Consider the following 27,726-nt stretch of genomic DNA (forward strand, 5'->3'; position numbering starts at 1 on the left):
AAATTTAAATTAAAAGGTTTAATTCAATTTAATATTACGCGAATGAAAAAAGGTATTTTATTGTACTATTTTTTGGTTATGGCGATATAAATTATGGCAACTATGTACATTGGAGCCAATCAAAATTCAGCCATCGATTTCTCTGACCAATGGCATGAAGTTACATATTGACAGTTGTATAATGTTGCCAGCAGAAACAAGGGTGGCTTATGGTTGCCCTTCGTTCTTTGAACCGTGTGCCCTTTTCCTCGTGTTCGATTGTTCAAAAATTTATTATCTGTGAACTATTTTTAAAGTGTTGCCAAGTACACAAGTCTTACAAAAATCTTTAAAAACAAGAAAAATGTACGAAAATATTAGTTTTACTAATATTCGTCTCGTAGAGTTAGATGCAAGTTTCTATTATTTTCCACAATGTTTTGAATAGAGAGAATCATGTGTATGTGAGATGTTTACTTGAAAAAGTAAATATTACTAATAAATCGTTAATACAGGTGGGGAAAATGATTTCCATATTCACGTAAGAATAACAGTGAGATTAAGTTAATTCCTATTTAAAATGGTCGTGGCTGAGTCTTACGATGTGTACTTAGAAGAATAAAAAGCACGATGGCGCGGGACGGTGATTTGCCGACCATTTTCAATCCGAAGCGAGTCCGTGCTCCTTCTGTGATAATAACGAGTGAAGAAGTGGTGGAAAGCGACCGAAATGTTGGAGACGGTGACAGGGATAGGCCGAATGGACCTCCTACACCGTTGAGTCCTCGGGCTCCGCTTACGCCGCAGGCTTCGGTGTGTTCGGCGCCTCCGTTAACTACCCAGCCATCGCTGCAGCAGGCCTACAGCGAATCAGCCGCCAGCAGCCAGGATGAGGAACGTCAGCTTCGAGACAAAAAATGTCCTCGGTCTTGTTGCTCAAAATTTGCTAAAAAGGTAAAGATTGCCTTTATTGTAATTTCTCTACAAGCTAGATAATAAAAATGTTTATTCGTGTTCTTCTCAAATATTCGTTTTGTTTTGTTTCAGATCTATTATGGCATATGTGTGATGTTGGTCCTGACAGTGAGCTGGGTGACGTCCACTCACTGCATCAAACACATGTACCTGGAGGAATACCCACCTAATATAAATGGTTTAGTCTACAGCACTGAGGCTTCTTCTCTCGTCAATAACTACACCTCAAGAATGCACACACATGTAAGAATGTAAAATATTTTATAAGCTGCAATAGGTATAAAAGTAGAAAATGATATGAATATATAAAAAATATGAAAATGAAATTATGAAAAGATGATTGTGGTCCGCATTAAAACTATTATGTTAAGAATTTGGATGTATATTTAGCCTCAAAAGACATTAAACAAATTCATATTTATAAATCATATTCATAGTTTAAATTAGAGCCTTCTCCTTTTCTTTAAGTCAGTTATTAACTAAAACATTATATTCCTCAAAATTGTAAACATAATTTGTTAAAGTATTATTATTTTCCACAGCACCTCTACAATGCACCGTTCTTCACAGCGTGGTTCTGCACCAACTGGCTGATATTCTTCTATCCTCTCTACTTGATAGTAATGCTCATACACAACAAGTGCAAGTCTGCTAATGACATTGTCTTTGATGCATTCAGTGACTTCAAGGAAAAGGGCTTCACTTTTGGTAAGAACTTTTATCTCTTAAAACTCTAGTAAAGAAATTATATGGCTTCTGAATATAGGAGAAGTAATGTCTTAGGTTATTTCATCTGAAACTTTGAAGTATAATAAATTCATTGAATATGCCCAAAGCAATATATGTCAAAAGGCACAAAGGCAAGGATGTTCTATGCCATGATCCCTGTAAATATATTTTCAAGAAACAACATTTATACATCCTTAAAAGTACATAATGTTCTTAATTCTTAAATTTTATAGTATTCCCCAAAAAATATAGCCCCTTTGTAAGCTGAAGATAATAGAAATAAAACTGTCTGCAATATTCATGTTCTATCAAATTTTTATTGGCAGTTGTTAAAAGAACTATGTAGACTCGAGTAGGTAAACCTAGCAGGAAATCATAAAATATGTAAATGGTTTCCAAGTAGTAGGTATTGATCCATCAACTTCTAAAAGTGTCGTCATTATTTATTGATATTATTGATTTTACCTCTTGACTCCACTTGACATGGATATTTTGCTTAGATATTATTTCAAACGTACAAAATATTTTTTGAAACTTGACGATTAATAATTGATTTGTATATGCTATGCTAACACTTCTCGTGAGTAGATAATATCCCACTTTATTCCATTTTAGGTAGGCATTAAGTGCAAAGATTGGACCCATAATGAAACCTAAAAAGTTTGAAATAATATTCAAACTTTTTTTTATCATTTATGTCTGTGTATTATTATAATAATGTATATTGATATATCACCTCTCCTTCCATTAAGATCAGAGTTCTCAAAATGTGTTTTGAAGATGAGACTAATAATTGGTAAATCTCTTAAAAAAATTACGAAATGCTGTCTTTTCTTGCAGCAAGGTTCATAAGCCGCTGCGGTCTCTTCTGTCTGCTGTGGGTAGTGACAATCTACATGTACACTTACTCACTGAAGATCCTTCTCTCTACCGACGTGGTCGCGTTGTTTGCGACCAACGTGTCTTGTATCTATCTACTCTCTTGGGTTATACTTCATGAGCAGTTTGTTGGAGTCCGGGTAAGGATAATGAATTTATTTTGGGTTTAAATTTCTCATTGCGATGATAAATTCAAGAAGTTTTTTTGTGAATAAACAAAATGTAGGAGATTGCCTGTGTCTGGTGCAATAATTTCACATTAATTGCTTTTGTTTGATAGCACCTATGTGACTCACTCATCGGTAGAGGCCTCCCCTCTTTCCCGGCGCCAATATCTCACACATATATACACAATATATCACACAAGTAGTGGTCACACAAATGCCGCCAGTTCACCTCTGCGTGTTGCAGAGGTGAACTGGCGGCATTTGTGTGACCACTACTTATTTTTTGCAAAATATTGTAGATCGTAGCAGCGATACTGTGCGACACAGGCATAGCGTTGCTCGCGTACATGGACGGTATCACCGGGAGCCCTACTCTTGGGGGCGTGGTATTGGCAGCCTGTGCCGCTGCCGGCTTCGCTATATTCAAGGTCAGTTGGATCTTAGAACATTAATTTTTTCTTCATTTCTGAAAAAATCTCGTATTGCAGGATAATGTATAAACAAAATTAAAACCTGATATTTGTTTATGCACTAATAAGTGATTTCTGAGTCTTGTTTTTTTTATCCTATTTGGGTGTCTATCCCTCGATCCTTGACAGTAATTACCGTCAACTTAATCATTGCACACAGGACAGGACACAGTCAGCTTACCTTAACATTTTATGGTCCCAGGTGTTGTTTCGCAAAGTGATGGGTGAGGTGAACTCCGGTCAGCGCGCGCTATTCTTCTCTATCCTGGGCGTGGTGAACGCGTCGCTGCTGTGGCCGCTGTGCCTCGCGCTCTACCTCACCGGCTCCGAGATGCTGCCCTCTCACCGCATGCCCTGGATATACCTGCTCATTGCCAGCATTGGATTGCTCAGTCAGTGTTTCACAACACCAGCTTTTATAAGTGGCCTAGCTAGAGAATAGATTTCTTATTTTAACATTGTGCATTTTTTTATTCTTTATTTATCGTTCTGTAGTTTAGATTCAGAATTATTAAGATTATGTAACCAAATAAAAATCGTAATCAATCGCATACCAGGAGTAATGTTTTACGAAAGGGGAGTGGATGTTATTCTAATTAAATGATATGTTTTTTTCTTTACAGTTTTCCATCTAGTATTTCAGTTTGGCAACATCATAACGTACAACATCTTCGTGTCCCTAGCTCTTATCACAGCCGTTCCAGTTTCTGGAGGTGAGGCAATACAACATTATCATTGTTGTATAATAATAATTTTGATACTTATATATTTTCAGCATATAGCAACCTTTAGCACTGTCCTTACCCAGTATGAGCGTATACGATCGCGTGCACGTATCTATTGTCACTTGTTACGTAGGAAACCCTAACACGTATACGTACGTGTAAGTGTACGTTCCTAAGTGCGTCAATGTTTTATGTATTGTCTCGTTTTATTTCCTTAATGTATGGCCATTTATTAATGAGAACCATGTTGTTTTAGCTCTGGACGTGGTGTTGTATGGTGCGCAGTTCGAGGGCATGAACTTGGCGGGTCTGATATTAATCGGGGTCGGCTTCTTTCTCGTCATGTTCCCGGATAACTGGCCTGATTATATCATGAGGCTTTTGAGGTTTGTACTTATCTATTGAAATATGGCTACTGTATTATCTTAAATTATAATGTCTCGATTGTATCTATACTAATATTATAAAGCTGAAGAGTTTGTTTGTTTGAACGCGCTAATCTCAGGAACTACTGGTCCGATTTGGAAAATTCTTTCAGTGTTAGATAGTTCATTTACCGAGGAAGGTTATAGGCTATATATCATCACGCTACGACCAATAGGAGCAGAACACAGTAAAAAATGTTATAAAAACGGGGAAAATTTTGACCCATTCTCTTATGTGACGCAAGCGAAGTTGCGCGGGTCAGCTAGTGATTTATGTTTCTCGTCCCAGTTTGAGCAGATTTGGAACTTTGGCTGCCCGTTGCATGAAATTTTATTGAAGAATAATTATTTTATAGATGGAGTCGCCGGCGTCAGCGCGGCAACAACGGCACGGGCCGTAACCGCGACGCGATGGACTACCGCACGGGCTACATACGCTCGCACCTGCGCTCGCCGTCCGGCCGCGTGCGGTGACCGCCCGAGCCCGCGCCCGCCTCCCCTACGTCCCCCTCCTCCCCCTGCGCCTCTCCTGCCTGCCCCTCCTCCCCCGCGCCGCGCCTGCTGCGCCCGCCCCTACCAGCGCACCACACACACACTAGGAAGTCCGTGTAATTCGTCTTTATTGACAACTATGACTTATCTGATAGCTAGTCATCCAAGTTGCGATTTTATACCCCATGTGTTAAAGCAAATTTTGTAGTGACTACATAGAATAGTAATACTGTTCACTCGTCATGCAGAAAGCTATTTAATACACCTGGTTTAAAATCTTACTATGAATGCAACGCTATTATTTATGTCCGAACTGTGTTATGATGAGCGATAATAAAGGTCATCGTTATAGAGTCGCGACGAGTGAAGCATGATCGTGCATACACTACCCAAATGACAGTACGTTAGTATATCTAGAAATGCTGGTAAAGATGAAAATTGTATACCGATGCACGGTTTTACGCCTTTCCAGACGAATTACGTTAACATTGTTCACAAGAATGGCCACATGTAAAGATCGATCTAACAAATACCTCAAGTATTTTTAATGTGGTAACATGACGCTCTAAACATCGCGTCTCTATAGCGAGAGTCCAAACGATTTCGCACGGCTCCTATTGTGTAGTTAGCGGTGGTAGTGGTGGATATCGAAATTCCGTAAAATTCTAGTAGTTATTAAAAGACTCCGTCGTCGCCCCGCTGTATTTCTTCTTCGATTTCTCTCATGCGGGTGACGAACGCGAGGTATTAAATGACCGCTTTTATATTATACCGCCACACTTCAATATGATACCGTCACGACTACCAGCAAGATAAAATCCTTATATTGAACGACAAGATGACAAGATATATGGAAGTGAATGAATCAAGGGAAGTTTGTATAGATCGTACCAATTGGTGTTCTTTGGTCTTTGCCTACCCCTATAGGATAAAGGCGTGATATAATGTATGTATGGAACGACCGCCTATAAAATGTAGAAGAAAGGTTTACCATCAAAGGTGCCATACCGTGCGACGGTAAATTATAAAAGCGATCACTGATATTTATTCTTATTAGATGATAACAACGACACTTTTACCAGTCACGGTCATCACGTTTCGTTTACTCGGACTTTCGGATACTAAGAATCGTCTATTTATCTATATCTTTCAAAGTCGGGCGATAATATACCTTCCTTTCGATCTATGATCACTCTATCGAGTATTGTCCTGTAAACGTCACATGATTGCCGTGGTTGAATAAAATACGTTTGTGTCGACGCTACGACCATTCCAAAAGTCCGTTAGATTGTTTGAAATTTAAATTCGTTCGATTCTATATACGTAGTGATGTGATCGAAACGTTTGCGCTTAGATTGTTGACGGTTAAATAATACTTTTGTAACATAGACGTTTCCATTTTGTATAAAAAAATATAGCTCGGTAAGTTTCGGATCTCTCAAACTTACTATCGAAAAAAAAAACTATTTATTTTTCTTTTTTTGACAGGCAGTGATTTCTTTTTTATTCGAATTATGAAGCGCAAACATATTATTTTTTACATTCCAATTGATTGTACCCAGGGACCTTGATATGCTGTCCAAACATGTCCACACCAGTAATAAAAATAATTAAGATATATTTATATCAATAACGTGTGTGCAAATCGTTACGGCACTCGAGTTCATAGCAAGTTTTAGTTGAGATTAAATCCTTACCTAACACTCGGCACTTCTAAATATTATATTTATTAAAGGTACTTGCATACTTATCTCGGTGTTGTGATACCCACCTGTAGACATTAGTGTAGGTATTGGACCATTGTAAAGGTATGAATGCTTACCTCTCACACGAAAATCTACAGGAAATTTACTGAATGACTACTAGGTCATCTGTTGTCAAATAGACAGAAAGTGCAAGAGCAAATACAATTTTAATGAAGGAAACAGTGACGAAAAGTCAGAAAGCTAGAAATTCACGTATATCAAAAGTGAAAAGTATAATTGTGGATAAAATATAATAATTAAAACAGAGTAATTTGTATGGCGCAATACCTAATATTGCTGTATACTTATGACATCGTGCATGACATAAATATATAAGTACTTGGATGTTTAAAGCTTAGTTCATACCTTTAGTGGTCCCAATGGATGGCTTCCGAATTCGTAATTTATTAATCGATCTCAAAGAATCTAGTCAAATATTATAGTCAGGGTAAATTATATTTAGAGGTAATGTTAATTTTGTAATACTTCAAAGGCGATCACGTGGAAATACAGCCGATATGATGCTAAATCGCTTTTGGAAGGGTAAACCGCATTGCTAACGTAGGGAATAGTGAACAGTTGAATGAAATCATTGCAATAAAAATATATATAAATAATATCTATTATCGTGATCTATAAATTCATAATAGTTGGGTTTTGGTTATTGAAAACGCTTTCCTTTTAATCGTTCGAAGGATGCGCTGAAATTAATCATAGCCGAAATACTTCTATTGCGTGTTTATGATTACGAATCAAATTGCGTTTTGACTACGTTGTATTACTATAGAATAGATGTACCGCAGTAATTGACATCTTATTTAATACACATCAGGTATCCAATTTAACTGAGACATAGGTAAATAATAACACTGTTAAACGGGTATACCTATCGTATTTACGAGGTAATTTGTGTGATAAGGTACAGAGATCGATCGAATGAATTTAGACAATTTCAAAAGTAAACGCGAAGTGCACGTTACTCTGCGTGTACGGACGTGTACGTTACTACAGTATGTGCTATGTAATACAGCGTAGTCAACCGCTTTATTTAGGGTGTTATAACATAGTCACAATAAACACAAATGGTGCAGATTAATTATTACATAATCAAGTAAACATAACAAATATAATTTCAGTTTAAATCACCTTTTCAAATATTTGTTAAATATCTTTATATTCTCACGATTCCCTTTTAATATGTAAGTATTACGACCGCCCCAATGTAGTGTTAATTCATATTATATTGTAGCACTTGAATATTTATCATGTCTTATAAATTTATTGTAGAAAGTAGTTAGTGTACCACGTTGTCCGTTTTCGGATGTTTCGTAGCAGACGTCGCGACATTTTGTAAGGACAAGTTTGAGCTTACCTGATAATGTACGGCGTGAACAGCGGTTATATTTGTTGTTATTATGTTCGTAAGTTTACGTAGAAATATCGGTCCTTTGATAGTCATGGGTTATAGCCATCAGAGACAATCTATCAATGGTACGTGTAAACGAAAGTATCTCAGAATCTTAAGAATTTTAGTTCTCATTGTGAAAAGGAGATGCATAACACTGGAATTTCTTGTGCGAATTTGTGTCAACCTAAATACTAATACCAAATAATGAATAATAGTCTCTTAATAATAAAATTGGACCAGTGTATTGGAAACGTACAGAATCATATTTCTACGTAGACTCACGAGCAGCGAAGGTTGCATTAGTTGGGAATATCGAGTGTGATGTCGTTCACATGTTACAGTATATATTTTAGAAATGATTGTCAAGACATGATCATGCCTATTGTGATGTTGCCGCGTGCTTGCTCGAAATATGCGACAATACCATGTATTTCAAATACGAAAGCCGTCTAGCGAGAGGAAAAAAGAGAGTTTAAGACCTCTTTCTGCCACTTTTGGATAAGTAGGAGATAGCTTATCACTTATCAGTTATTTTCATACATTTGCTGGCACTTTATCTGCCAGATAAATTGGCTGGCAGTTTAACTGTGGAATTGACTCTAAATTTGAAATAAAAGATGTCATAAACTATGAAAAGGTTCATTTAAATCAAATCAAAGTAAAGTAAAATCGTACTTATTTCAATAGTTTAAAAAAAACTCTAGTTGGACGGTCTTTACGTTGAAATGGTTTATGCATATGGGCTTTTGTAATATGTGAACAGGGGTAGGAGCTCGAAACTGGAAAATATACAGACTTATCGTTTCTCAATTTTAGCGAGTGAAAAAGCTAACAAATGGTAAAAAATACGACATAGTTTAACATGTCGAATTTTTCATGCATTTTTTTACTGTTAAATGAATAACAATGGATCATTTGGTGATGAAAAACGTGATCGAAATTATTTTTTAATCTACCGATACCATTCTAGAATGGAAATCGCCTTATAAAATTGAGAAATGATAGGCTTAACTTATAAAGCAATGCTAGTGCAAAACATAGACCTTTAAATGCGTCTCAGACTGCGAAATTGATGTTATTTTACACACAAACGTAACATGTAAACGGTATCTGTTTTATGTTTATGTAGACTGCGATAATGTCGAATTTGATGAGTACATAAAATAATAACATATAAATTAAAACAATAATAATATAACACAACATGTTAACCATTGTTTTTAAATGGTTTGTTTATAGTTACGTGCCTTTACGAAGTTGAAGTATATGTACGTGCGACCTGGTCACATTAGCCTGGCGTTGATGATGATGAACAATAGAAAACAAGCCAAGTTATCAACGCGTGAAATCTGACAGAAGATGCGTCGGGCGTAACTTAATTTGTATGGGCTTCGCACCGACGCACCATCGGTTGAGTGTGAAGGGTCGAGTGTTCTTCTATACATTTTGTCTGTTCTGGCGTTGCGCGACCGATAACGCGACGTATGTTCCGTCAGATATGAACCTTCCCTAAAGCTAACAAAGATGCTTAATGATAGAGGCTTTCGTATTCTAAAGATGCGCCTAGTTAATGTGACCGCGTCGTAGCTTTGTTAGTTGTTGATATTTGTTAACGTAACGTAATTATGTTTATTATATTCATACGAAATTATCTCAATCGTTATATACTGTGTTGTATTATGTAGTAGCTGTATTATTGTATAGATTCCAAGTTTAGTATTAAGTTCTTTATAGTAAGTATAGTTTTCTCATTACTATCACTCTGCTAAACAAGTTATAATCGTGTAAAGCTGTGGTGTATCGGTCATGCGCGGCAAAGTTGTTCCTGCGACATAATATTTCAACAATTTCGAATGTATTTATTATCTTGTGCGGTTATATATCTTTGTAATAGTTTGTTTGCCGCGTGTCATCGCTACTACGTGTAAATCTACGACTTGATCTAAGTATGCGATCGGTATTATTATGTATTTAAGTTTGATCGGCGTGTGTGTGTATTTCGTATCGTCTTAGCTCAATGTCTCCGTTGTGACTGATGTTTTGTACGATCATTATGTACTGTAGATACCTATATTATTTTTGTATCGTCTCCCCTTCTTTTAGATACTTGTAATCCTCATAAAAATACTTCAATTGAATTTCTTAAAGCATAAATATGTGTAAAGCGAAATAAAAACTGTGTAACTTTTGTAATTGCGATCTCAAATTTTGACGTTAAAGTTTTTGTACATTGGTTATTGTTTCGACAGTCTTTATTGCTCGTTTAATAGTAAAATTTTAAAGACTGAATTAAATGGAAGTTGACTAAAATTCAATTATGCAGTCGTGGATGTTAGTCTAGAGTTAGTTAATAGGGTTTACTGATGACATTTTATTCGGTACGTAGCGTACGTAGAGTCGTAATGTCGGTGTCTAGTGGTAGGCGATAACTGATAACTTGTACGTTAGGACTCACCGGTTACTTGTAGCGGCAACCTTGTATGTGTGTCTTACATTAACTGCGAGTAGCGAACACGAGATAACACCTTGGCCCCTGTGATTCATTTTGTTAATTAAACGTAGACGTAATTTGTTGGTCATGAAATAAATTTGTCATAAAACACATTGTTTTTGTCATACGTTTATATCCTATCAAATAATACACATATTTCATTGACTAAGAGCAGTCTTGTTTTATTGTGTTTGTCACACTGTATGAAAATATTTTATAATACAAATAAAAATCATTACAATTCCTTAACATTAATTAGTCTAGTTTGTTTCAGAATGTCAAAATAAAACCTATCAGATTTCATGCTGCCTATATTTATATTTAGTGTAAAAAAAGGCATGACTTGTACCTTATGTGAATTAGATTCTTAGTGGTTGTGAGAAACTTAATTATTGCTCACGCACACATTTAAAATGTGCTCATGAACATTCATAAAAAAAACAATATTGTGTGTATAGAAGTTGTGTAAGATTCAGCCAATCACATAGTTATTGGAGCTGAGCAGTGAGCACGTTTATAAGTTGCCGTTGTTGACGCGGTCCCACCGCCAGATGGTGCCGTCGTCGCAACACGTCAGCAATATCTTGCCGTTGCGGGATAAAGTCACCTGGAAAATACAATACACAGTTATTAAAATACAACAATGTATCTAAACTAGCAAAAAAGGAGAGGAATAGGAAAACGTCTAAAACATTCGTGGTTAAAGTTTATAAGATAACAACTTCAGCCAACAACACAGACACTTATTTATCCTTTCTCTACAAGTCCCATTTCACTATAACTACTAAATTCGGGGTTAATTGAGACTAAATCAATAGAAATTACCTGTCTAACGGCAGCGACACACCGAGGATGCACAAGCTGAGATACACGAGAGCCACCCGCCACATTGCCGAGCTCCCACACCATCGTCTTGCCACACTGATTACCTAATGCTATCACCTGTAACCAATTAGAATAGCTTAACATTTATCACAACAGTAGATTGCTTAGTACAACTAAGAGATTGTGCCAGCTTCCACACTTTCGAGAAGCGATGAATGATGAAGAGTGTGATAATTTGAGTGAGAAAATAATATTGAGAACGAGAATTACTAATTTTCAGTATTGCTTAGTGCAGTCAATGGCGGATTTTATGCGCAGGGTCTACAGTTCTAGCGAAAAACCAATCCATATTGAAAAAATGAGTAGAAAAACCTAGGATAATTTTTATTCAAGTAATTTTACTTCTAGACTGAACAATGCCACTATCCTTATTTAGCTGATGCCACAATGAAAACTTTAACTTACTCTCTGGCTGTAATCCACTGCAAATCGTATGAACCATATCTCACATTCTTTGTAGTCGAATCTGTGTACGAGAGTGACGAAACTATCGCCTGGACGGATTTCCGAGTCTTCAAGACGCCCTGGCTTCCAGCAGATTATAGCATTCTCACATGACTAAAACATAACATGAAAAAATTAACACATATAATAGCTGGACCAATTATAATGGAAAAATTGTGAAAAATTTTGTAATAACAATAGTTTTAGAGGGTACTTACTTTGGATAAAATGAGATCACCCATCCATCTTACACAGTCAACATAATTTCTATGTATATCTCTAGTAGAAAAGTCTGGAAAATGTTCCTTCAAGGAATTAAAAGGCCTCAAAGCTCTATGAGGGTTGAAATTATAGCTTTGTTTGATAGCTTCATTCATAGATGGCTTGTCTAGCCTCCACAGTTTGAGCGAGTGATCCATGCCACATGACATGATCCTCTCACCTTTGAGATCAAAATCAGCACTGAGAACTTCATCTCTGTGACCTTCCACACCTCCAAAGATAGCAATACACACATCAGTCATGATGTTCCATAGTCTGAGTGCATGGTCCTTGCTTGCTGAGAGCAGTAAGTTTGGGTCCCTAGGGTGAAACTTAACTTCATTGATGGCATGTCCATGGCCTATGTAGTGCTTGATGCAGGTTTGTGTGGCCGGTGCAAATATGCGCACAATGCCTCTTGAACCTGCTACTGCTAGTAAAGGAAGACCTGTTTCTTCTTCATAAGACCAAGCACATGTGTAGAAAGTCTCATCCACCTGTGAAATATTGTTTATATAAAACATTAACAAAAATGAACACAGTTCATGTTTGATTGCATGCATAAACCTACTTCTTAGTTATCATAGGTGACTTATAGATTTAAAACAGGCTTCACCACTTAGATTGTCAACTAGTTTCTCATACTTTAACTGTTCCCTATATCTAGTAGCTTGAAAATATAACTTACATCAGGATCAGCATAGCACTGAAGAAACTTGAACCCTCCAGACTCAGGGCACTCATATATGGAGACTCTATTACTGCCCACTACTGCAAACACCTGTGGCTCCCCTTCACCCAAGTGGTGGTTGAACTGACATCCAAACAATGGCTGACCATGGTCCTCTTTTGCACTACAACTGATAAACAAAACAATATGAGTAAACAAGACAAAGTAAATAACAGGAACTAGACAAAGCTTTTCGTCAACCGGCTAACACTTACGAGCTGAATAGTATTTTTGTAAAAAGGTTTAATAAAAAAAGGTTAAAGAATGGTAACTTACTTGAATTTATATGGAGGTTTCACTTGTTTAGCAACTTTTTTCTTGCCCCGACGACGTTTCTTGAAACGAGTGTTTGTCGGAGTTTCACTACGAGATGTATTGTCGGTATTTGATGTGCTTTCAACGCTCGATGTCTCATCCTACACACAAAGGCAATAAACACTTGGTTTATCTCAAACAACTACTCATGAAAGGTCTGTAATATCACAAATTATAAACTCAAAACTGCAATTTATTCTTGTTTTACTATACTATAATATACATAGTAGAGAACAAAGTAAACATTTTATGAACCCAAGTCACGTTGTTGAGTCATAAAATAAAAGGAAAAGTATCCCAAACTTACGTTTTCATTGTCCGAGAAATTCATACTAGTCACTTTCAACTAAAACTTGAACTTTAAAGGGTTTAATTACACTAATTCCATACAAACTAACAATTTATTTCATTAATTACTAACAAATTCTTCATTTGGAATTCGTTATCAGCTGACAGGAGCGTCATAAACGTCAAAATGTCGAATTTTCGCGGGACCATCAGTGTTTAATGTTGCTATTGTACTAAAATTATTTTAGTCGATTTCATATCTTTAATATCACACTATTTTGATAAATCTTGTTTTTGTTATTACAGATATAATATAAATCTTCATTTTAAGATTAATATTAATAATTAAGCAATTTAATGACTAATTAGCGGTTTTGCTTGATTTACTGCTGTTGTCAATAGTTTTCTTTTATCATTGATTAAAGGTAGTTCGGTTTTTATAGTTGTGTATGATCTATGTACTAATGTCTATGTAATATAAAATGTGAATTAGGGATAGAAGTAACAAATCAAAGTATTAAGCATTTTTATTTTATATTTATTCGTCTTCTTGTTACGTAGATTACAAACAATAGATTCAAGAACATTAAAATTTATTAAATAGATATATCATCGTTAGCATTTAATATAACAATTACATTTAAACAATATGTACGTTATTCAAATCGCACTACAGTTTATACAACTACAGTCTTAAAGTAATCACAGCCATTACAACTTACTGCTAAATACCAAATGATTATAACAATAATCTTATAATTAATGTTTAATACTGATGTGTACGTAGATCCGTTAAAAATATCTTGATGTGATTACTATATCCTAATTGAGGCCTCATCCGCATTAGCCTTAGCGTGTTATTTTTTATAAGGCCTTAAAAATTTGCAAACTGAAGTTAATTTGTGCGCCGACGGCTCACTTGTATAGTATTTTACTTATTTTGTAACATGGTATAGGCGGCCTTAAATTCAGAAGTTTACATACATCTAGAACTAGATAAAAATTCAGGCAATATAGTGGCAACTTCATAAATATTGTGACCATATTGCTCCTTATCAAAACACTATTAGATTCTCAAAGAATCCAAACATTTTCGATACTGGCCATGCACTTAAAAATTAAATTACGTATATGGTAATATTAGAGTTTCTTTTTTTAACCGAAAGATGGAGGTTGGCACGTGCAGGCGTGACGTAGAGCCACACGAAGCCAGGGCAAGAAGCGGTCCACGCGAGCGTACACTCCTGGGTAACCTGGCCTTGCACAGCCTCGACCCCATGATACGATACCTGGAAAGAATATTGATTTATTAGGTAGTCAGCTAATATACTGCTGAAACTATTTGAGTACCTACTTGAGAATTAGGTACTGATTGAAATAAAATACTAGATACTACATAAACCAGTATTCTAGTCAAGAGAGGCAAGGAAAAGAAAAAACACAGGAAAAGAAATGGACAAAAAAGAATGTTAAATCTAAAAGAAGTAAAACATGTTTTTCTTACCAACAAGAGTGTAATGTGGCTGTGATACTAGCAGTGGACCACCAGAGTCTCCAGTACACGCATCACGATCAGGAGCGTTGGCACACAGCATCCTCGGCGTCACCTTCCTGCGTCCGTACCCGGCGCCTGAGCACTCCTCTTGCGCCCAGATTTGCACATCAGCCTTGACAAACAATTCAATTAATAATAATGTTTAAAAACGTTATGAAACATCTTACACAATAACGATACTTACTCCCCTAGTTGCTGATAATTAAGTACTTATTTATGGGTCACGCTTGGCGAATGAACAAATCGAGATAAACAATGTTCCTTACTTTCATTGGTATGTTAGAAGCAGGTCCTTTTTCTACCGTGGCTCCCCAACCCGTCACAATGGCATTTTCACCCTCAAGAGCATCGTAGTCATCGTTGTCTGAAATAGATTAATTATTTTTTTAGGCATCAGCAAACCCGTAGTAGTGGAATGCCCGTGTAGAATAGGTTGAATTTTTTTCGACGAGGTTTTATAATTTCTGTCTACTATGGAAGGATATACTGGCCGATATTTGTCGAAAAATCTGCGTGCATGGACATTAAACAGAAAAAGAAAAATTGAGATATTTTCTTCTCTTTATTTAATGTCATCCACAATGTTTTTTGGAGATTATTGGCAGTAATAAAGTTGCTACAGTTTTCAAAAAAAGGTTTAATACCAAAGGTTTTTTCTTTAATTAAATTCTGACAATTTCATGAACAAACACGATAATATTTTTTTAAAATCTGGAGACCGCCGTTTATCCAATCGTAATGATAGTCTTCTATATTACTACTTTTAAACAATAAATTACTCAATGAAATTGGTCTTACCCGGTAGACAAGCAGGCCTGTACAATCTATCCGGAAGCGGCTCTGCCAATCTCAACACAGCGATGTCATAATCGTAAGTGTATCGGTTGAAATCCGGATGCTGTACTACGTGTATCACTTCGTATCCATCCGATCTCGAAGAGTTCACATCGTATTCGCCGACGAGAACGGTGAGACGAGACGCCTCTATCCTGTGAATTAGATTTATAAAGTCGTTAAAGATGACATGACAACTGTTATGTCCAAAAAAGGCAGAAAACTTTTAAAAAATAAACCTTGTAATTTATAGGTCACGTCCATAAATGTTTTGTTACTAACAGTACAAGAGCAAATACAGTTATTATAACATTATAAAGGTAATATTTATTTAACGTAAAAACATGTAAGACATTTATATCCGATAAATAAACATCGAGCGAACAAACCGATCTTTGTGTTTTGCCTTGATGTTTTATTTAAAATATCTTCATATCTTTGTAAAGTGTCGATTAAAATTCAAAACACAACTTTTAACGAAGCGAAGCAATTGATTCGATGCGTTACACTACGTGGCTATTGGTTTGAGAGGACAAAAGGATCGGGCGCATCCGACGCGACCTTAACCTCATTGCAGTGATGTAACAAGGCTGAGTAGTTCATTTTCTTTTGCCAACACTACATATGAAAAAAAAACTAAACTGAAAATGGCGCGCTTTTAAATGTTGTGTTTTCACTACATTCATTTTTAATACAGTGGAGTGCAATTATACAATAATCAATGTTAAAAAAACGTAGGAACAACTAGATAAGAATTGTTTTATACGAGTGCCATTTTGGTGTTATCGAGATTTTATACTAAGATGCGACTAGGAAATTTCTGACGGCAGTAAGTAGTCAAAGATTTTCATGACATTAAAGCAGATATTAACAGACTTTGAAAATTGGAATAAATTGCGCATTTGCAAGTGCATACGACAAATTAACGTACTATGCTTTGAATCACAAATATATAATTAATTAAACATGTCGGTTTTGCTGTGGGTCATGACTAATTCGGCCTCAAGGCAACTGTGGCAGCCTAACATTGGCCTACTACGAAACATTATGTGCGTGTGTCATATTACTTGTAACTAACTGTTGTAAATAGTGACCAGCCGCGGCTCAAATATCTTTAACTTTTCAGGATTTTCTGATTTTCCGATAAACATGCATATATAAAATCACGTTTTTTCCGAGAGGGGTTGGTAGAACCCAGAGAGCGACTCTGGTAAAAATAAGAAAAAATATTTCATATAATTTAAAAAAATAATAATAAGTTTTAATTATCAGCACATGAAAATATGATCGAGTCAGTTAAAGCATATAGAAAATAATATAATCATTATACTAGAACATTTTTTTCTTTTAAAAAAGAAAAATAACAACTTTTTTATATTTTCAATATTTAGTCAAGATTTCTTTCGCTAAATCAAATAAGTGAAAGATGACATTTTCTTTGCATGCTGTAAGCTGGTCGTTTTGTGAAATTTGAGCTCGTGTTCGATCGTTTGTGAAAAGCACATACTCAGGAGGTTTTTGGGATGGTTATTATGGACGGTTATTGGTAAACAATCATTTACGGAGCTGTGGAATAATAGCAATACCTTTTAGTTATGAGTATCAAATACAGACACTTATTGTTAAATCACTAAAGAGCTTTATTTAGATCAGCAAATTTCAGAAAAAGAAAAAGAGCAAAGCAGTAATATTTTAAGTGAACTCAACAATATAGTAACTTTCTATGTAATATTGGAAAGCATTGAATCATCTCGAGTGTTCTTTTATTTGTTGTATCATCGTGAGTCACTTTGATACGCTACTTTACTTTGTTATGGAGTTGGAAAGTTAATGCGACATTGACTTCTAGTGTTACTAAATTTAGTAAAACAAGTCAAGTCTAGATATTTTTACAATGTAACTGTAATTTCTTTTATTTCTAAAATCCCTTTTAAAATTATATATGGGTGATGAATTTTCGCACCGAATATGAACGCGTTGATGTCTTTTTAATGTAATTATTAGGTTTCGGAAAATTGTCTTAAGTTTTGATAAAAACCTGTGAATTATGACTATAAACAAAGCCTATTACTTGGGCCATGTGTAATATGCCATATTTATTGAGACAATCGGGATTGAAACTACGTTGGTCAACCATCGAGATCGAAATGGAAGGCGTTTGCGCTAAAACTTTTGACAGTCGGCTTAAAGCCAAACACCTGAAATCTTCACCCAGTTTTGGGATGATTATGTTTATCTTAAGACATATGTACATATCTCTTTCAATAAATTGAAGATCGTTTTCGTAAGTCGATCAAGGTTTTATTTCTTTAGGATAAAGCATCGCAAATATTTTGTAAGTTGACTAAATAAAAGTGTCTTTATGTAACCACTAAGAAAGTGTGTCGAAGTGGATAAAAGGCCACACGTATTGTGTTCTGGGACCCTAAGGGCATATATTTGTACGGTTATGTAAATCATACGGCGGCGAAGTACACACGACCCTTTGTGACGTAAGCTCTTGTTAAAATGATGGGCTTCCGAAATCTGATGTAGTATGAAATTAGAAAATAACGCCGCGGTCGTGGACCTTAAGAGATTATCATCAACAGTATGAGAATATTTACAATCTCTCCTTATGACTAAAGCTACATACGCAAATAAATGTACGTTAGATAATGTACTTACTTAATAAAATATTGTTTGTCACATACACACCCACTTGACAATGGCATGAGTTTTGTTTTTATATGCCGAATACCACCATCGTATGAGAAAAGAAAGTAACATGCGAATATTGTAATAAAAAGGCGCGAGTAACAAATTGGTATAAATAAAAATATTTGTGTATGCAGCAGTATTTTATACGCCTCTGTTATTATAAGGAAGGCAGGGAACAAATTAAGGGTCAAATGCAAAGCTATAAAACATATCCCAGGAGGCAATGTACAGTGACACACACACACGCGTAACACAACAATACACACACCAATATGGGCATATCCAGTTATCTGATTTTAACAGTTATATCTGATTGCATGGAATTAATTAAAACATCACTAAAACCAAACTCCGTGAAAAGGTTCAACTAAATACCTTCGATATGTAACTGTACCTTTAATTATAAAATTCATCCAGAGTTCCGTATATAGGAAAATTTAAGGAAAACCGTAGTGTTTTAGGATACGTTTTCTAGGAAAAGCTGTTAGTAATGATCCTTTTAATTGTTGACTCAGGACGTTGGGACAACCAAAAATGCCTCTTCAAACAGGTCATAATAAAAATCTGTGGTCTGTAGTTCCACTAAGTCATGAAAAACTCACTAACAGTTGCTTGGAATGCCCTAAATTAGAATATATTTTAGAATTTATATTTTTGTTGGACTGTCTAGCAATTACTTTTTCTGTAGCATTTCAGCGAACACACGCGCGCTCATGCAAATGACAATAATCGATCAATTTCATGCATCAATGGTGCTTAACATAAACAATGTTGTTGCATAATTTTGGCTACTTGCAATACAGGATTCTTGGCGGTCGTAACGGAACCCTCGGGACACACCGTCGCCCAAGTACCGGTTCTCACAAAAATCACCCGTTGTTAACAGTAGGAGTCGGCTGTCTTGCTTATTAGTAGCAGGCCGATGCAGTCAATGTGTGTAATCAGCCAGCTTCCTGGTCCCGCTACAAAAATGTCTTTTATCGGCGCAAGCTTTTGAACTTCAAAAAAGAAAGGTAATTCGACAGGCTCTTACTGAATATTCCTGAGCTTTAATTTCGTTTACTGTCTATTGCAGTAGGTATGTAAAATTCGCGAGGTCAACATTCGAAATGAGGTGAGACGAGTTGCATTCTTGTTATCATGATGGCATCGATTCGGATAACGAAAGTGGTTTTTTCCTTCATATAAAATTAATCATCTATCATACATAGCATTCCAATAGGCTCTTCTGCCAAATGCCAATATTGTGCGTGAGTTGACCTGCCATTGAACGGAAAATTATTAAGCTTGACCTCATAAGGTGATTAAATAGATACGCGGGGCGTTCATAAAGACTTCCGCCAGGTGTTAACTCTTTTGACTATTAATTCTATGATGACATGACTTGCTGAAGTCACCTCAGTGTCAATAATGTACTTTCACCAATTAGTGCTCACCTACATATTCTATTGTTTGTTGATTGTACAAAGCAACGGAACATTAAATCATTATTTTAGCGAACAAGATATTCATGTCGATTGTGTGACTAATAGTTTGATTTAGACATGTAAATTAATATTATAGAAAGGTATGTAAATATTTTATTTGGAGGAGTTGTCTCATTCTGTGTCTGGCGGCCGTCGGATCGGATACTCAACACTAATCTACGGTTAGATAGACCGTTTAATGAGTAACATTTGACTTGTGACCTCCTTAGTTGCTAAGTAGGAGGTCTTAACTGAGAGAAATGAAAACAAAAGAAGTAAAAAATGAGCACGTGTAAACCACAAAGTGATATCATGTTAAGGGACCTCACCGTACAACTTTGACCCATAATTTATAAAACAGTTACTTTAATTATACTGTATACGTTTTGAATTTCGATTATCATTATTCTTTGAAGTCAAAATCGTTATAGGCTCCTTTTTTATTTGGTAGTGACACAATTTCTGAATAAAAATTGACGTTTACGTACAGAAAAGCTTGTTCGAAAATAGTGGATGGCTTCAATAAAATGTCCTTGTGATCCTTTGAGTTTCGAACTTTCGATTTCTTCATTCGGAATTGCTTTCTCACACCCAAAAATGGTGGTGATACAACGGTATCATGTTTGATCAAATCTTCAAGTATATTTGGAAAGCGTAAAAATGTACAAAAACGTATGATAATAATAACATAAACACCGTAAAGCGTTTTATTAGTAGGACCTCGCGCGAAATTATGGCTTTAAGAGTCAAGATTAACATCGAAAAGCTTCTGTATTGACCAACACGCTCTCATAAAATATATTAAGAAATTAATTTCAGCAATCTTAGCGAAATAAAGATGTCAATGCATTTAGGCGAACGTAAATTATTTAATTTATACGTGTGATAATGGTTTCCACCGTAACGGTTGTCCCCGAACTAGCTTTGGTTTGAATGATAAGTCACGTGTGCCGCACATTTTGTTACGAGGTCAAAGTCATAGTTGTCGTCCAAGGTTATGGACTCATGGGACCTTACTTGATAAGGTGACTCGCAAAACTCAAGTGTCAAAACGGAAAGGACTCAAGTATTTTCCAAACCCTTTGGTACTGAAGAAATAAACAATACTTGAGTCTTGATAAATTTGTGAGAATGCCAATCTTGTAATAAAAATATTTTCAACTTAAATCACCTACATGCGAGAATACATTCATTTTTACAAGTTGTAAATCAAGGCTTGAAGTGTAGGTATTAATAATACAGAGAGAATTTAATATAAATCATATTGACCGCTTTCCTTTTCAATAAAGAGTGAACTTAGTGTTAGTCATGTTTTAACTCGATAGAATTTAATTTTATAAGCATTGAATCGTGTATGAACAAAGGAGGTTTTTCTCTGAAGTGTCAGTTCCTTGGCTTTTTAATGAAGGTTGTCTTACCCGTGTACACAATGTGTAGCGGTGATGAGGTGGTCGGGGGCGACGACGGTGGCTCCGCAGATGACCTTTCCGTCACGCTTGAGGGCTGCCAGCCAGGGGAACTCTCCAGGAGTGACAGCTGCTCCTCCAACAACCCGAGCACCGCGAGCCACCCCACAGGCTGGAATTTTACGAAATATCAATTATACATCAACTTCCTAGGTACCGGGACTGTAGTATATGTAAGTCATGCGTCATCTATGCGAAATTTAAAAATATCCTGGTATTTTACAATAATTGAACAGCAGTAACAACACTGAAATTAGTTACGAATCCATTTTGTGGTTAGGTAGGTATAAATCTGTAATATTTTTAATTAAGGTGCAAATTAATACAAATAAACATTTCCAATTGAACATTAGTTATTCAGATTTAACGAGAATGCCCATTGCCCTTTAACTGACGAGCCGTAACGGTAAACGTTTTTTAAATCTCAATGAATTCGTCGGACGAAATTAGAAATGATACTTTATGACGGAAGGAAGTGATGATTATTAAAAGATTAGTTATTCATTAGAATTTTTATGAGTGAATAATGATTTACAGCATAGGTCAGTAGATATATCAATTTCCATTTTTATTTAGGTTGATACGCATTTACGACTAACTACGGAAAGTTTGTTATGAATAGCAAGACTATTGATTTTTAAATATTACGTGATAAGTACGTATTAATATAGTTTCCTATATGTTTTTTCCTGTAACTTATGAAGCAGGTCAAGTCCTGTTTGAGTTGATGACGGATTTCTTGAACAGGTGTTACGTGTGAACCTACAGTGTAACCTACTGATATTGACCTGGTGACATTATCAGGTAGCCCAGACCCGAAACTCCATAAGACAATTTAATCTCAGGTCTCAGTCGTCAGGTGATTTCAGGTAATTTTTGTTCTGTAATCGATGATTATTTTAATCACTTGCTTACTGTTTTATTTCGTAATTTGTCAAATATCTTGTTTGCTCTCCGCTTACGTTTTCTCTAAGTCAAGGATGCGAAACGTTGAAGAAGAATGAGGAAGAAGAGGATACCCCTTATAAATTATAAGGGGTATCCGATTCTTGATATCTTTTGAGTAGAGTTTTTTCGAAAATATAGGAGCGGTGAAATTGGTTCTCAGCTGTTTCCATGAAAGCCGTGGTCGATAAATCAAATTAAAGCCTGCTTTAGCATACTCATATTCAACATTAACTTGATAACTAACGGACGAGCGAAGATCAATCAAGTACATATACATACATACAATTTCTGATATCGTTCCTGTCCATTCGAAGGTTAGGAGGAATGTAAAGCCATCACTTAGTGATAAGGCATATCTTCCTCCTTTTCCATTGTACATTACTTTGCTCTTACAATGCTTAAAGGTGTTTGGACAATGCAAAAAGCTAACGTAATAAACATAGGCCATTTCGAGCATATACACGGTATGAACACTGGTAAGAAGTGTACGTATTGATGTCGAATATCTTATTAAAACTTGTTAAACTGCGTTGTATTTTATCTAGCTAGAAATCTACTTTTGGGTCACAAAAACTGACGCAATAACTCTAAAAATCTACATAAGTGAAATTTCCAATTGAAATCGAAATACAGCGAGAGTATTATATTTCACAGCTAGCGATCATACAACGCTTATTTACATAAATGCGATCACTATCTACCTATGTTAGTAAACAAACATTGGCGCCAAAATTTCTTGGATGAAAGTTGTCTAACGAAAATAACGTTTGTCATTCCATGTCTGCAGTTTACTAACACGTGCATTTTGGTATCTTCGCAGTCATATAATAAATGTTACTATCGCAAACTGGGTCGCGATCATAATCCGATAAATAACTATACATAAGCCTTTTCTTTTACACCATTTGAACGGAACGCGTAAGAATTTCGAAGCTCTCAGCAGAGAGTCGCGGATGTGTAATTGTTAATCAGGGGTTACAGACAATAAATTCAACATTTCGAAGACGTTCTTTACACATCCGGGGCACTTAACATACTTGTGAAAATATCTCAGTGGTTTTATTGCAACGGACTTACGTGCGAATAAGCATCGTCTGTAAGTGGACACACTCTCTAAAAGCACTTCAAACTATTAGCACTTATTTTATGACATAACCAAAACTGAAGTAATGCCTATTGGATAATAGATTAGAAATTAAAATTTGTGAGAGAATGTTCACTTTGTTTTAAAAACGAATACCTCCTTGTGAATAAACTTGTGTTCTTAGGATACTTCAGGATCTGAACCATTAGTCACGTAAAATCATGAAGAATTTGACTTACCAAATATTCAAACCAAAATATTTAAAAGAATACACGAATACAGATTCTCTCACAAAAATAACAACGTTGTGCGGATTTTCATTTTCAGAGCACTTCACAACTGAACACGATAATTCTGAATGCCGCTGAAGTGTTTCAGCTATTAGAAATAATTGTTTGGACACTCACTGCAGGGTTTGCAGGCGCTGGCTGCGGCGAGAGCCGCGAGGAAGCAGAGGACGCGAAACATGTCTGGCGGTGTCACAACCCACTCTATAGTCAGGGGGAGACGCCGGCCCAGCTATTATAGGCCGTGGGCGGCGCCTCCGATAAGGCCTCGGGGCCAGTGTGACGGCACCAGATCAGGCCAAGTTCACGGCAACGCGGCGACTGAGCGAGTGACGGTGGTAGGAGCGCCGCGTCACCCCACTGCGCGCGCGCCTCGGGGATTGTGGAAGGATCAGCGTGGATTAGATAATGACCTTGACGCGGTGGAGCTTCTTAGTCAATACGTTGATGCAATGCCTCTGATTGATATTTATTGTATTCTACTTTTGTAAATATTTACATGCAAGCGATGCACTCTTATCCTTCATCTGTACAGCAGAGTAAGTAATTGCAAGTGCGTTTGTGGTGCGTGTGCGCTGAAGAAGAATTAGCTTTATGACCGGGTTGTAAAAAAAATCTAGGGAGTTTTAAAAATAATTGAGTCTTAATTGGAATGTCTCTTTTGAAGTTATATCTTGTTCAATCAATCTGTTCAATTAACGAATGTATTTAATTCTTGCATCAATTACTGCTTATTTATAAACATATATAGTTGCGTGACTTCTGTATTCATCATCCGATCGCCTCTTACTGCCAAGCCCCCTTTTTAAAAATGCATTAATATGACAGAAAGCTGAGCATTCTCGTGCGGCCAGAAGCGAAAAATCAAGTTCGGTAATTAGTTGCGTCATATAATACTCGGTGGAGTTATGTTTGTGATTATTTAATCGGGGCACGCCCTTAAAAGAACGCTACGTCCCGTTGCATTCCATAAAAAAGTGCAAATCGATATGGTAGGCAATGAATAAGACTCTTTCGTGTTCAATTAGTTTAATTGATCGTTTCAAATTATCTTAATGTTTCGTTCGCGCGGCAAGAGATTTTTTGGTGAAATTGAGTTAGTAGCCGATCGGCTAAGACTTTTTGTCATGGTGCCTTTTTGCAAACAGAAAGTACCAACTTACACCTTAAAATTTTCTTTTTCTGGTGCATTACCAGGCAGTTTTGATCTTTAGTGTGGAATTTTATCTGATTTAAGTTCCCGATTACATTATGAGACAAAACAAAGGGTTTCAAAGTTTGCGGTTATTTCATAATGCAACATTTTAAATTACATAGGACATGAGTTCGTCACACATAATGTATTGGACTTTATGTATTTTGTACGTAAAAAGGATACCTGCGATTATGTCGGAGGCGAATGGTTTGCTTGTGGATCGCATATCCTTGCAGAAAGTCGAGCTTGAATGTTACGCAACATGCATTTAATTTCACCCGCTGCCGGATGGCCCGAGCTGCGGTTCAATTTAATTCTTTTATATTTGGACAATCTTACTCAACTTTTTTACGTAATGTAAGGATTAAAACGCTGCTTTTGAACGTTTTGCAATTTTTGATATTTCGGAACAAACATGCAGCGGTGCGGCTTCATTGGAGCGCACGTCAAAATATCTTCACGGCGCCATTCCACTTTCTTGTTTACGTTCTGTGCCATGGAATAATACTGTAATTGATTTTATGATTTATTGTGTGCGTAAAACCAGCATGTGTAAATACCGTTGTATAATTATTTATTGTTTCACTCTCGTAAAGTGTTGCAAGTGCCATAAAAATTAAATTCCTTGGAGCATATCAAAAGTACAATAAATAAAAATCGTGAGAATTATTGACCTACATAAACTTATCCGCATTCAAGGGGTCTTTATGAAAAACAAAAACAAAATTTGATAGTTGTAGAGTTAGATTTAACATCTCGTGTTATCAGTTTCCTGTTTTTCCGGAAATATAATAGAATGATTTTGTAACAAAGGTTGTCTAGACAAACATTGGCGACCTTGTTACTGTTTTTGAAGGTGAATTTCATGGAAAGAGGTGCGTGGAGGCAGAAGATCCGTGCAACGGTGCCAAGGCGACGGTGCCGCCCGTATACAGATAACGATGCAGCCTACCGCTGTAATGCACATTACTATTGTTATACTATTCGAATTTTGTTCATTATGTACTTACTTATTTATTTTTAATAATTTTTTATTTTATCCACGATAGTCAGTGTGAGTCTTGGTAAATCATTCGCAATATTTATTTAGCAAAACGTAGCCTTGTGAACCCATTTTGTGACAGCGCCGCTTTTACTACAGATTCATAATCTATTAATAAATTAATATCAGTCTAACCTATGCAAGACATATATACTTATAAGGTTTAATTGGCTGCAAATCTTAATGATCTATATTTCAAGACAAAACCGTGGGCGGCTTTAATAAAATATTAGAATGTTTAAAAACAAGCACTTCTTAGCTACCTTAATTTAGCTGTTTTTAGTCAAAAGAAAGTTTTTATTAAATGCCTTTGTTGTCTAATCTTGTACAGTATTTTCCAATCTCTTAGTAGTCTATTTACTCGCTTTCTCCTAAATTATTCGTTCTTTTTTCGTTATTGCGCCGCAGCTATATTTTTTACTTTTATTTCCTCTTAGTGTAATTGTTTTGTGATTTGAGGTAAATATTGTTCGGATAGCTTAAAAAAACATGATTTTGAGTTAGATAACATACCTTGCGAAATATTATCGTAACACTTTTCAGGTTCTGGTAGAGGAACTAAATTTTGTTTTCCTAAATTGTTACAAAAAGTATTCTGTTTTGCCTCAATGACTTCTCGGAATTGTAGCGCATGTCTACGTAACACAGTATCACCGTGGTTCACGCACTAATTGTAAGGAATACGATCTAAAGTTATCTAGAACTCTCACACTTAATTATCTAGAACTCTCACACGAAATTAATTTAAGGAGACACATACGGAGATATATGACGACGCAGTGACGTTAAAATAGGACTAAGAGTATGAAAGAATTTCACAGCTCTATGTACTCCTTAATTCATTAATTTGTAGAGCCTTATTCACAACTTGGATAATGAATTTACAAGTTTTCCGATACTCAACACTGTTATTGAAACCCTATGTACCCCTAGGTTATTTTGACTGAAAACCTGAACCGTTGCACTTCACAGGATCCGAACTCTTGACTATGTAAAGCAAAACGAAATATGAGCTACGTTTTCCTTAACTAACCTGAAAATACTCACGCTTTGCTCGAATCGATTCAAAAACTCGATGCGGGTTTATGAGAAACAGTAGTTATTTTGTTTTATCATATTTATTGTTATATATTTGAATACATAAATCCTATGCACCGTTGACCCAGATATTGGAGCCGTGGCCCGAGTTGGGCCTGCATGTCACTTTGACCATGTACTGTTCTACTTTTTGATTACATTGAAGCTTCTGTGAATTACAACATAATCAAAGGGCGAGTTCGGAACCTTATCTTTCACGTGTGTAGCATAATGTATAGGTAGTTGTTGAAATGATTTTCAAATATGAACTCGAATACTATAATTGCATTCATGGTAAAAGCTGTAGTTTACATTTTAGATTATTATTAGATTCTGTGATCTTTGAGAAGTTTGGGATCGAAATGTTTAACTCGAATAAAGCATAAAATAAATGCAATTTTTGAAATGGAAATGTTTATTTGTGAATGGAAAAGAGCTCGTTCGGGTTAAATATCGGGTGTTAAACCATATCACAGATGAGTAGAAAATATTGAATCGAAAACTTAACTTAAAAAAAATTACTTCAAATATTATTTTCAAATGTCCGTATGCCTCTCGAGGCATGACTCTTTTTGCTTGCCAATTTGTACCACGAACTTAAGTGACATCATACAAAATCTGTGTAAAGACTTGGTATAGGTTTATTTCAAACAGTTTCTATACA

The 27,726-nt window shown here is 35.9% G+C and overlaps 3 protein-coding genes across 3 annotated transcripts; 1 reads left to right on the forward strand and 2 right to left on the reverse strand.

Annotated features, from left to right (window-relative positions):
• Positions 1–266: 266 nt before the first annotated feature.
• LOC142976415 (solute carrier family 35 member F3) lies at positions 267–10,656 on the forward strand. Its single transcript, XM_076119758.1, has 9 exons — positions 267–933; positions 1,027–1,197; positions 1,497–1,662; positions 2,524–2,702; positions 3,029–3,157; positions 3,402–3,591; positions 3,823–3,912; positions 4,181–4,310; positions 4,706–10,656. Exons 1-9 carry the CDS (start codon positions 610–612, stop codon positions 4,821–4,823), a joined length of 1,497 nt encoding a protein of 498 aa, XP_075975873.1. The 5' UTR covers positions 267–609; the 3' UTR covers positions 4,824–10,656.
• On the reverse strand, positions 10,642–13,603 carry escl (embryonic ectoderm development protein escl). The gene is made up of 7 exons (XM_076119760.1): positions 13,428–13,603; positions 13,082–13,221; positions 12,764–12,935; positions 12,033–12,572; positions 11,776–11,928; positions 11,311–11,427; positions 10,642–11,092 (listed from the first exon to the last, which is right to left on the reverse strand). Exons 1-7 carry the CDS (start codon positions 13,449–13,451, stop codon positions 11,000–11,002), a joined length of 1,239 nt encoding a protein of 412 aa, XP_075975875.1. The 5' UTR covers positions 13,452–13,603; the 3' UTR covers positions 10,642–10,999.
• Positions 13,604–13,955: 352 nt separating this feature from the next.
• On the reverse strand, positions 13,956–24,064 carry LOC142976563 (trypsin-4-like). The gene is made up of 6 exons (XM_076119995.1): positions 23,869–24,064; positions 21,382–21,541; positions 15,762–15,952; positions 15,230–15,327; positions 14,913–15,075; positions 13,956–14,697 (listed from the first exon to the last, which is right to left on the reverse strand). Exons 1-6 carry the CDS (start codon positions 23,927–23,929, stop codon positions 14,564–14,566), a joined length of 807 nt encoding a protein of 268 aa, XP_075976110.1. The 5' UTR covers positions 23,930–24,064; the 3' UTR covers positions 13,956–14,563.
• Positions 24,065–27,726: the final 3,662 nt, after the last annotated feature.

This window comes from Anticarsia gemmatalis, chromosome 11 (assembly GCF_050436995.1).
Source record: "Anticarsia gemmatalis isolate Benzon Research Colony breed Stoneville strain chromosome 11, ilAntGemm2 primary, whole genome shotgun sequence".
Lineage (NCBI taxonomy): Eukaryota > Metazoa > Arthropoda > Insecta > Lepidoptera > Erebidae > Anticarsia > Anticarsia gemmatalis.

Excerpts from the sequence above, each read along its gene's own strand:
- LOC142976415 (XM_076119758.1), top strand. The coding sequence starts at position 610 with ATGGCGCGGGACGGTGATTTGCCGACCATTTTCAATCCGAAGCGAGTC. Across the intron at positions 3,158-3,401 it reads CCGGCTTCGCTATATTCAAG|GTGTTGTTTCGCAAAGTGAT; the intron begins GTCAGTTGGATC and ends TTATGGTCCCAG. Across the intron at positions 3,592-3,822 it reads TGCCAGCATTGGATTGCTCA|TTTTCCATCTAGTATTTCAG; the intron begins GTCAGTGTTTCA and ends TTTTCTTTACAG.
- escl (XM_076119760.1), bottom strand. The coding sequence starts at position 13,451 with ATGAATTTCTCGGACAATGAAAAC. Across the intron at positions 11,929-12,032 it reads GTGATCTCATTTTATCCAAA|TCATGTGAGAATGCTATAAT; the intron begins GTAAGTACCCTC and ends GTTATGTTTTAG. Across the intron at positions 11,428-11,775 it reads CAGTGGATTACAGCCAGAGA|GTGATAGCATTAGGTAATCA; the intron begins GTAAGTTAAAGT and ends AATTGGTTACAG.
- LOC142976563 (XM_076119995.1), bottom strand. The coding sequence starts at position 23,929 with ATGTTTCGCGTCCTCTGCTTCCTCGCGGCTCTCGCCGCAGCCAGCGCC. Across the intron at positions 15,328-15,761 it reads CAGGCCTGCTTGTCTACCGG|ACAACGATGACTACGATGCT; the intron begins GTAAGACCAATT and ends AATCTATTTCAG. Across the intron at positions 15,076-15,229 it reads CTTCTAACATACCAATGAAA|GCTGATGTGCAAATCTGGGC; the intron begins GTAAGGAACATT and ends TTGTTTGTCAAG.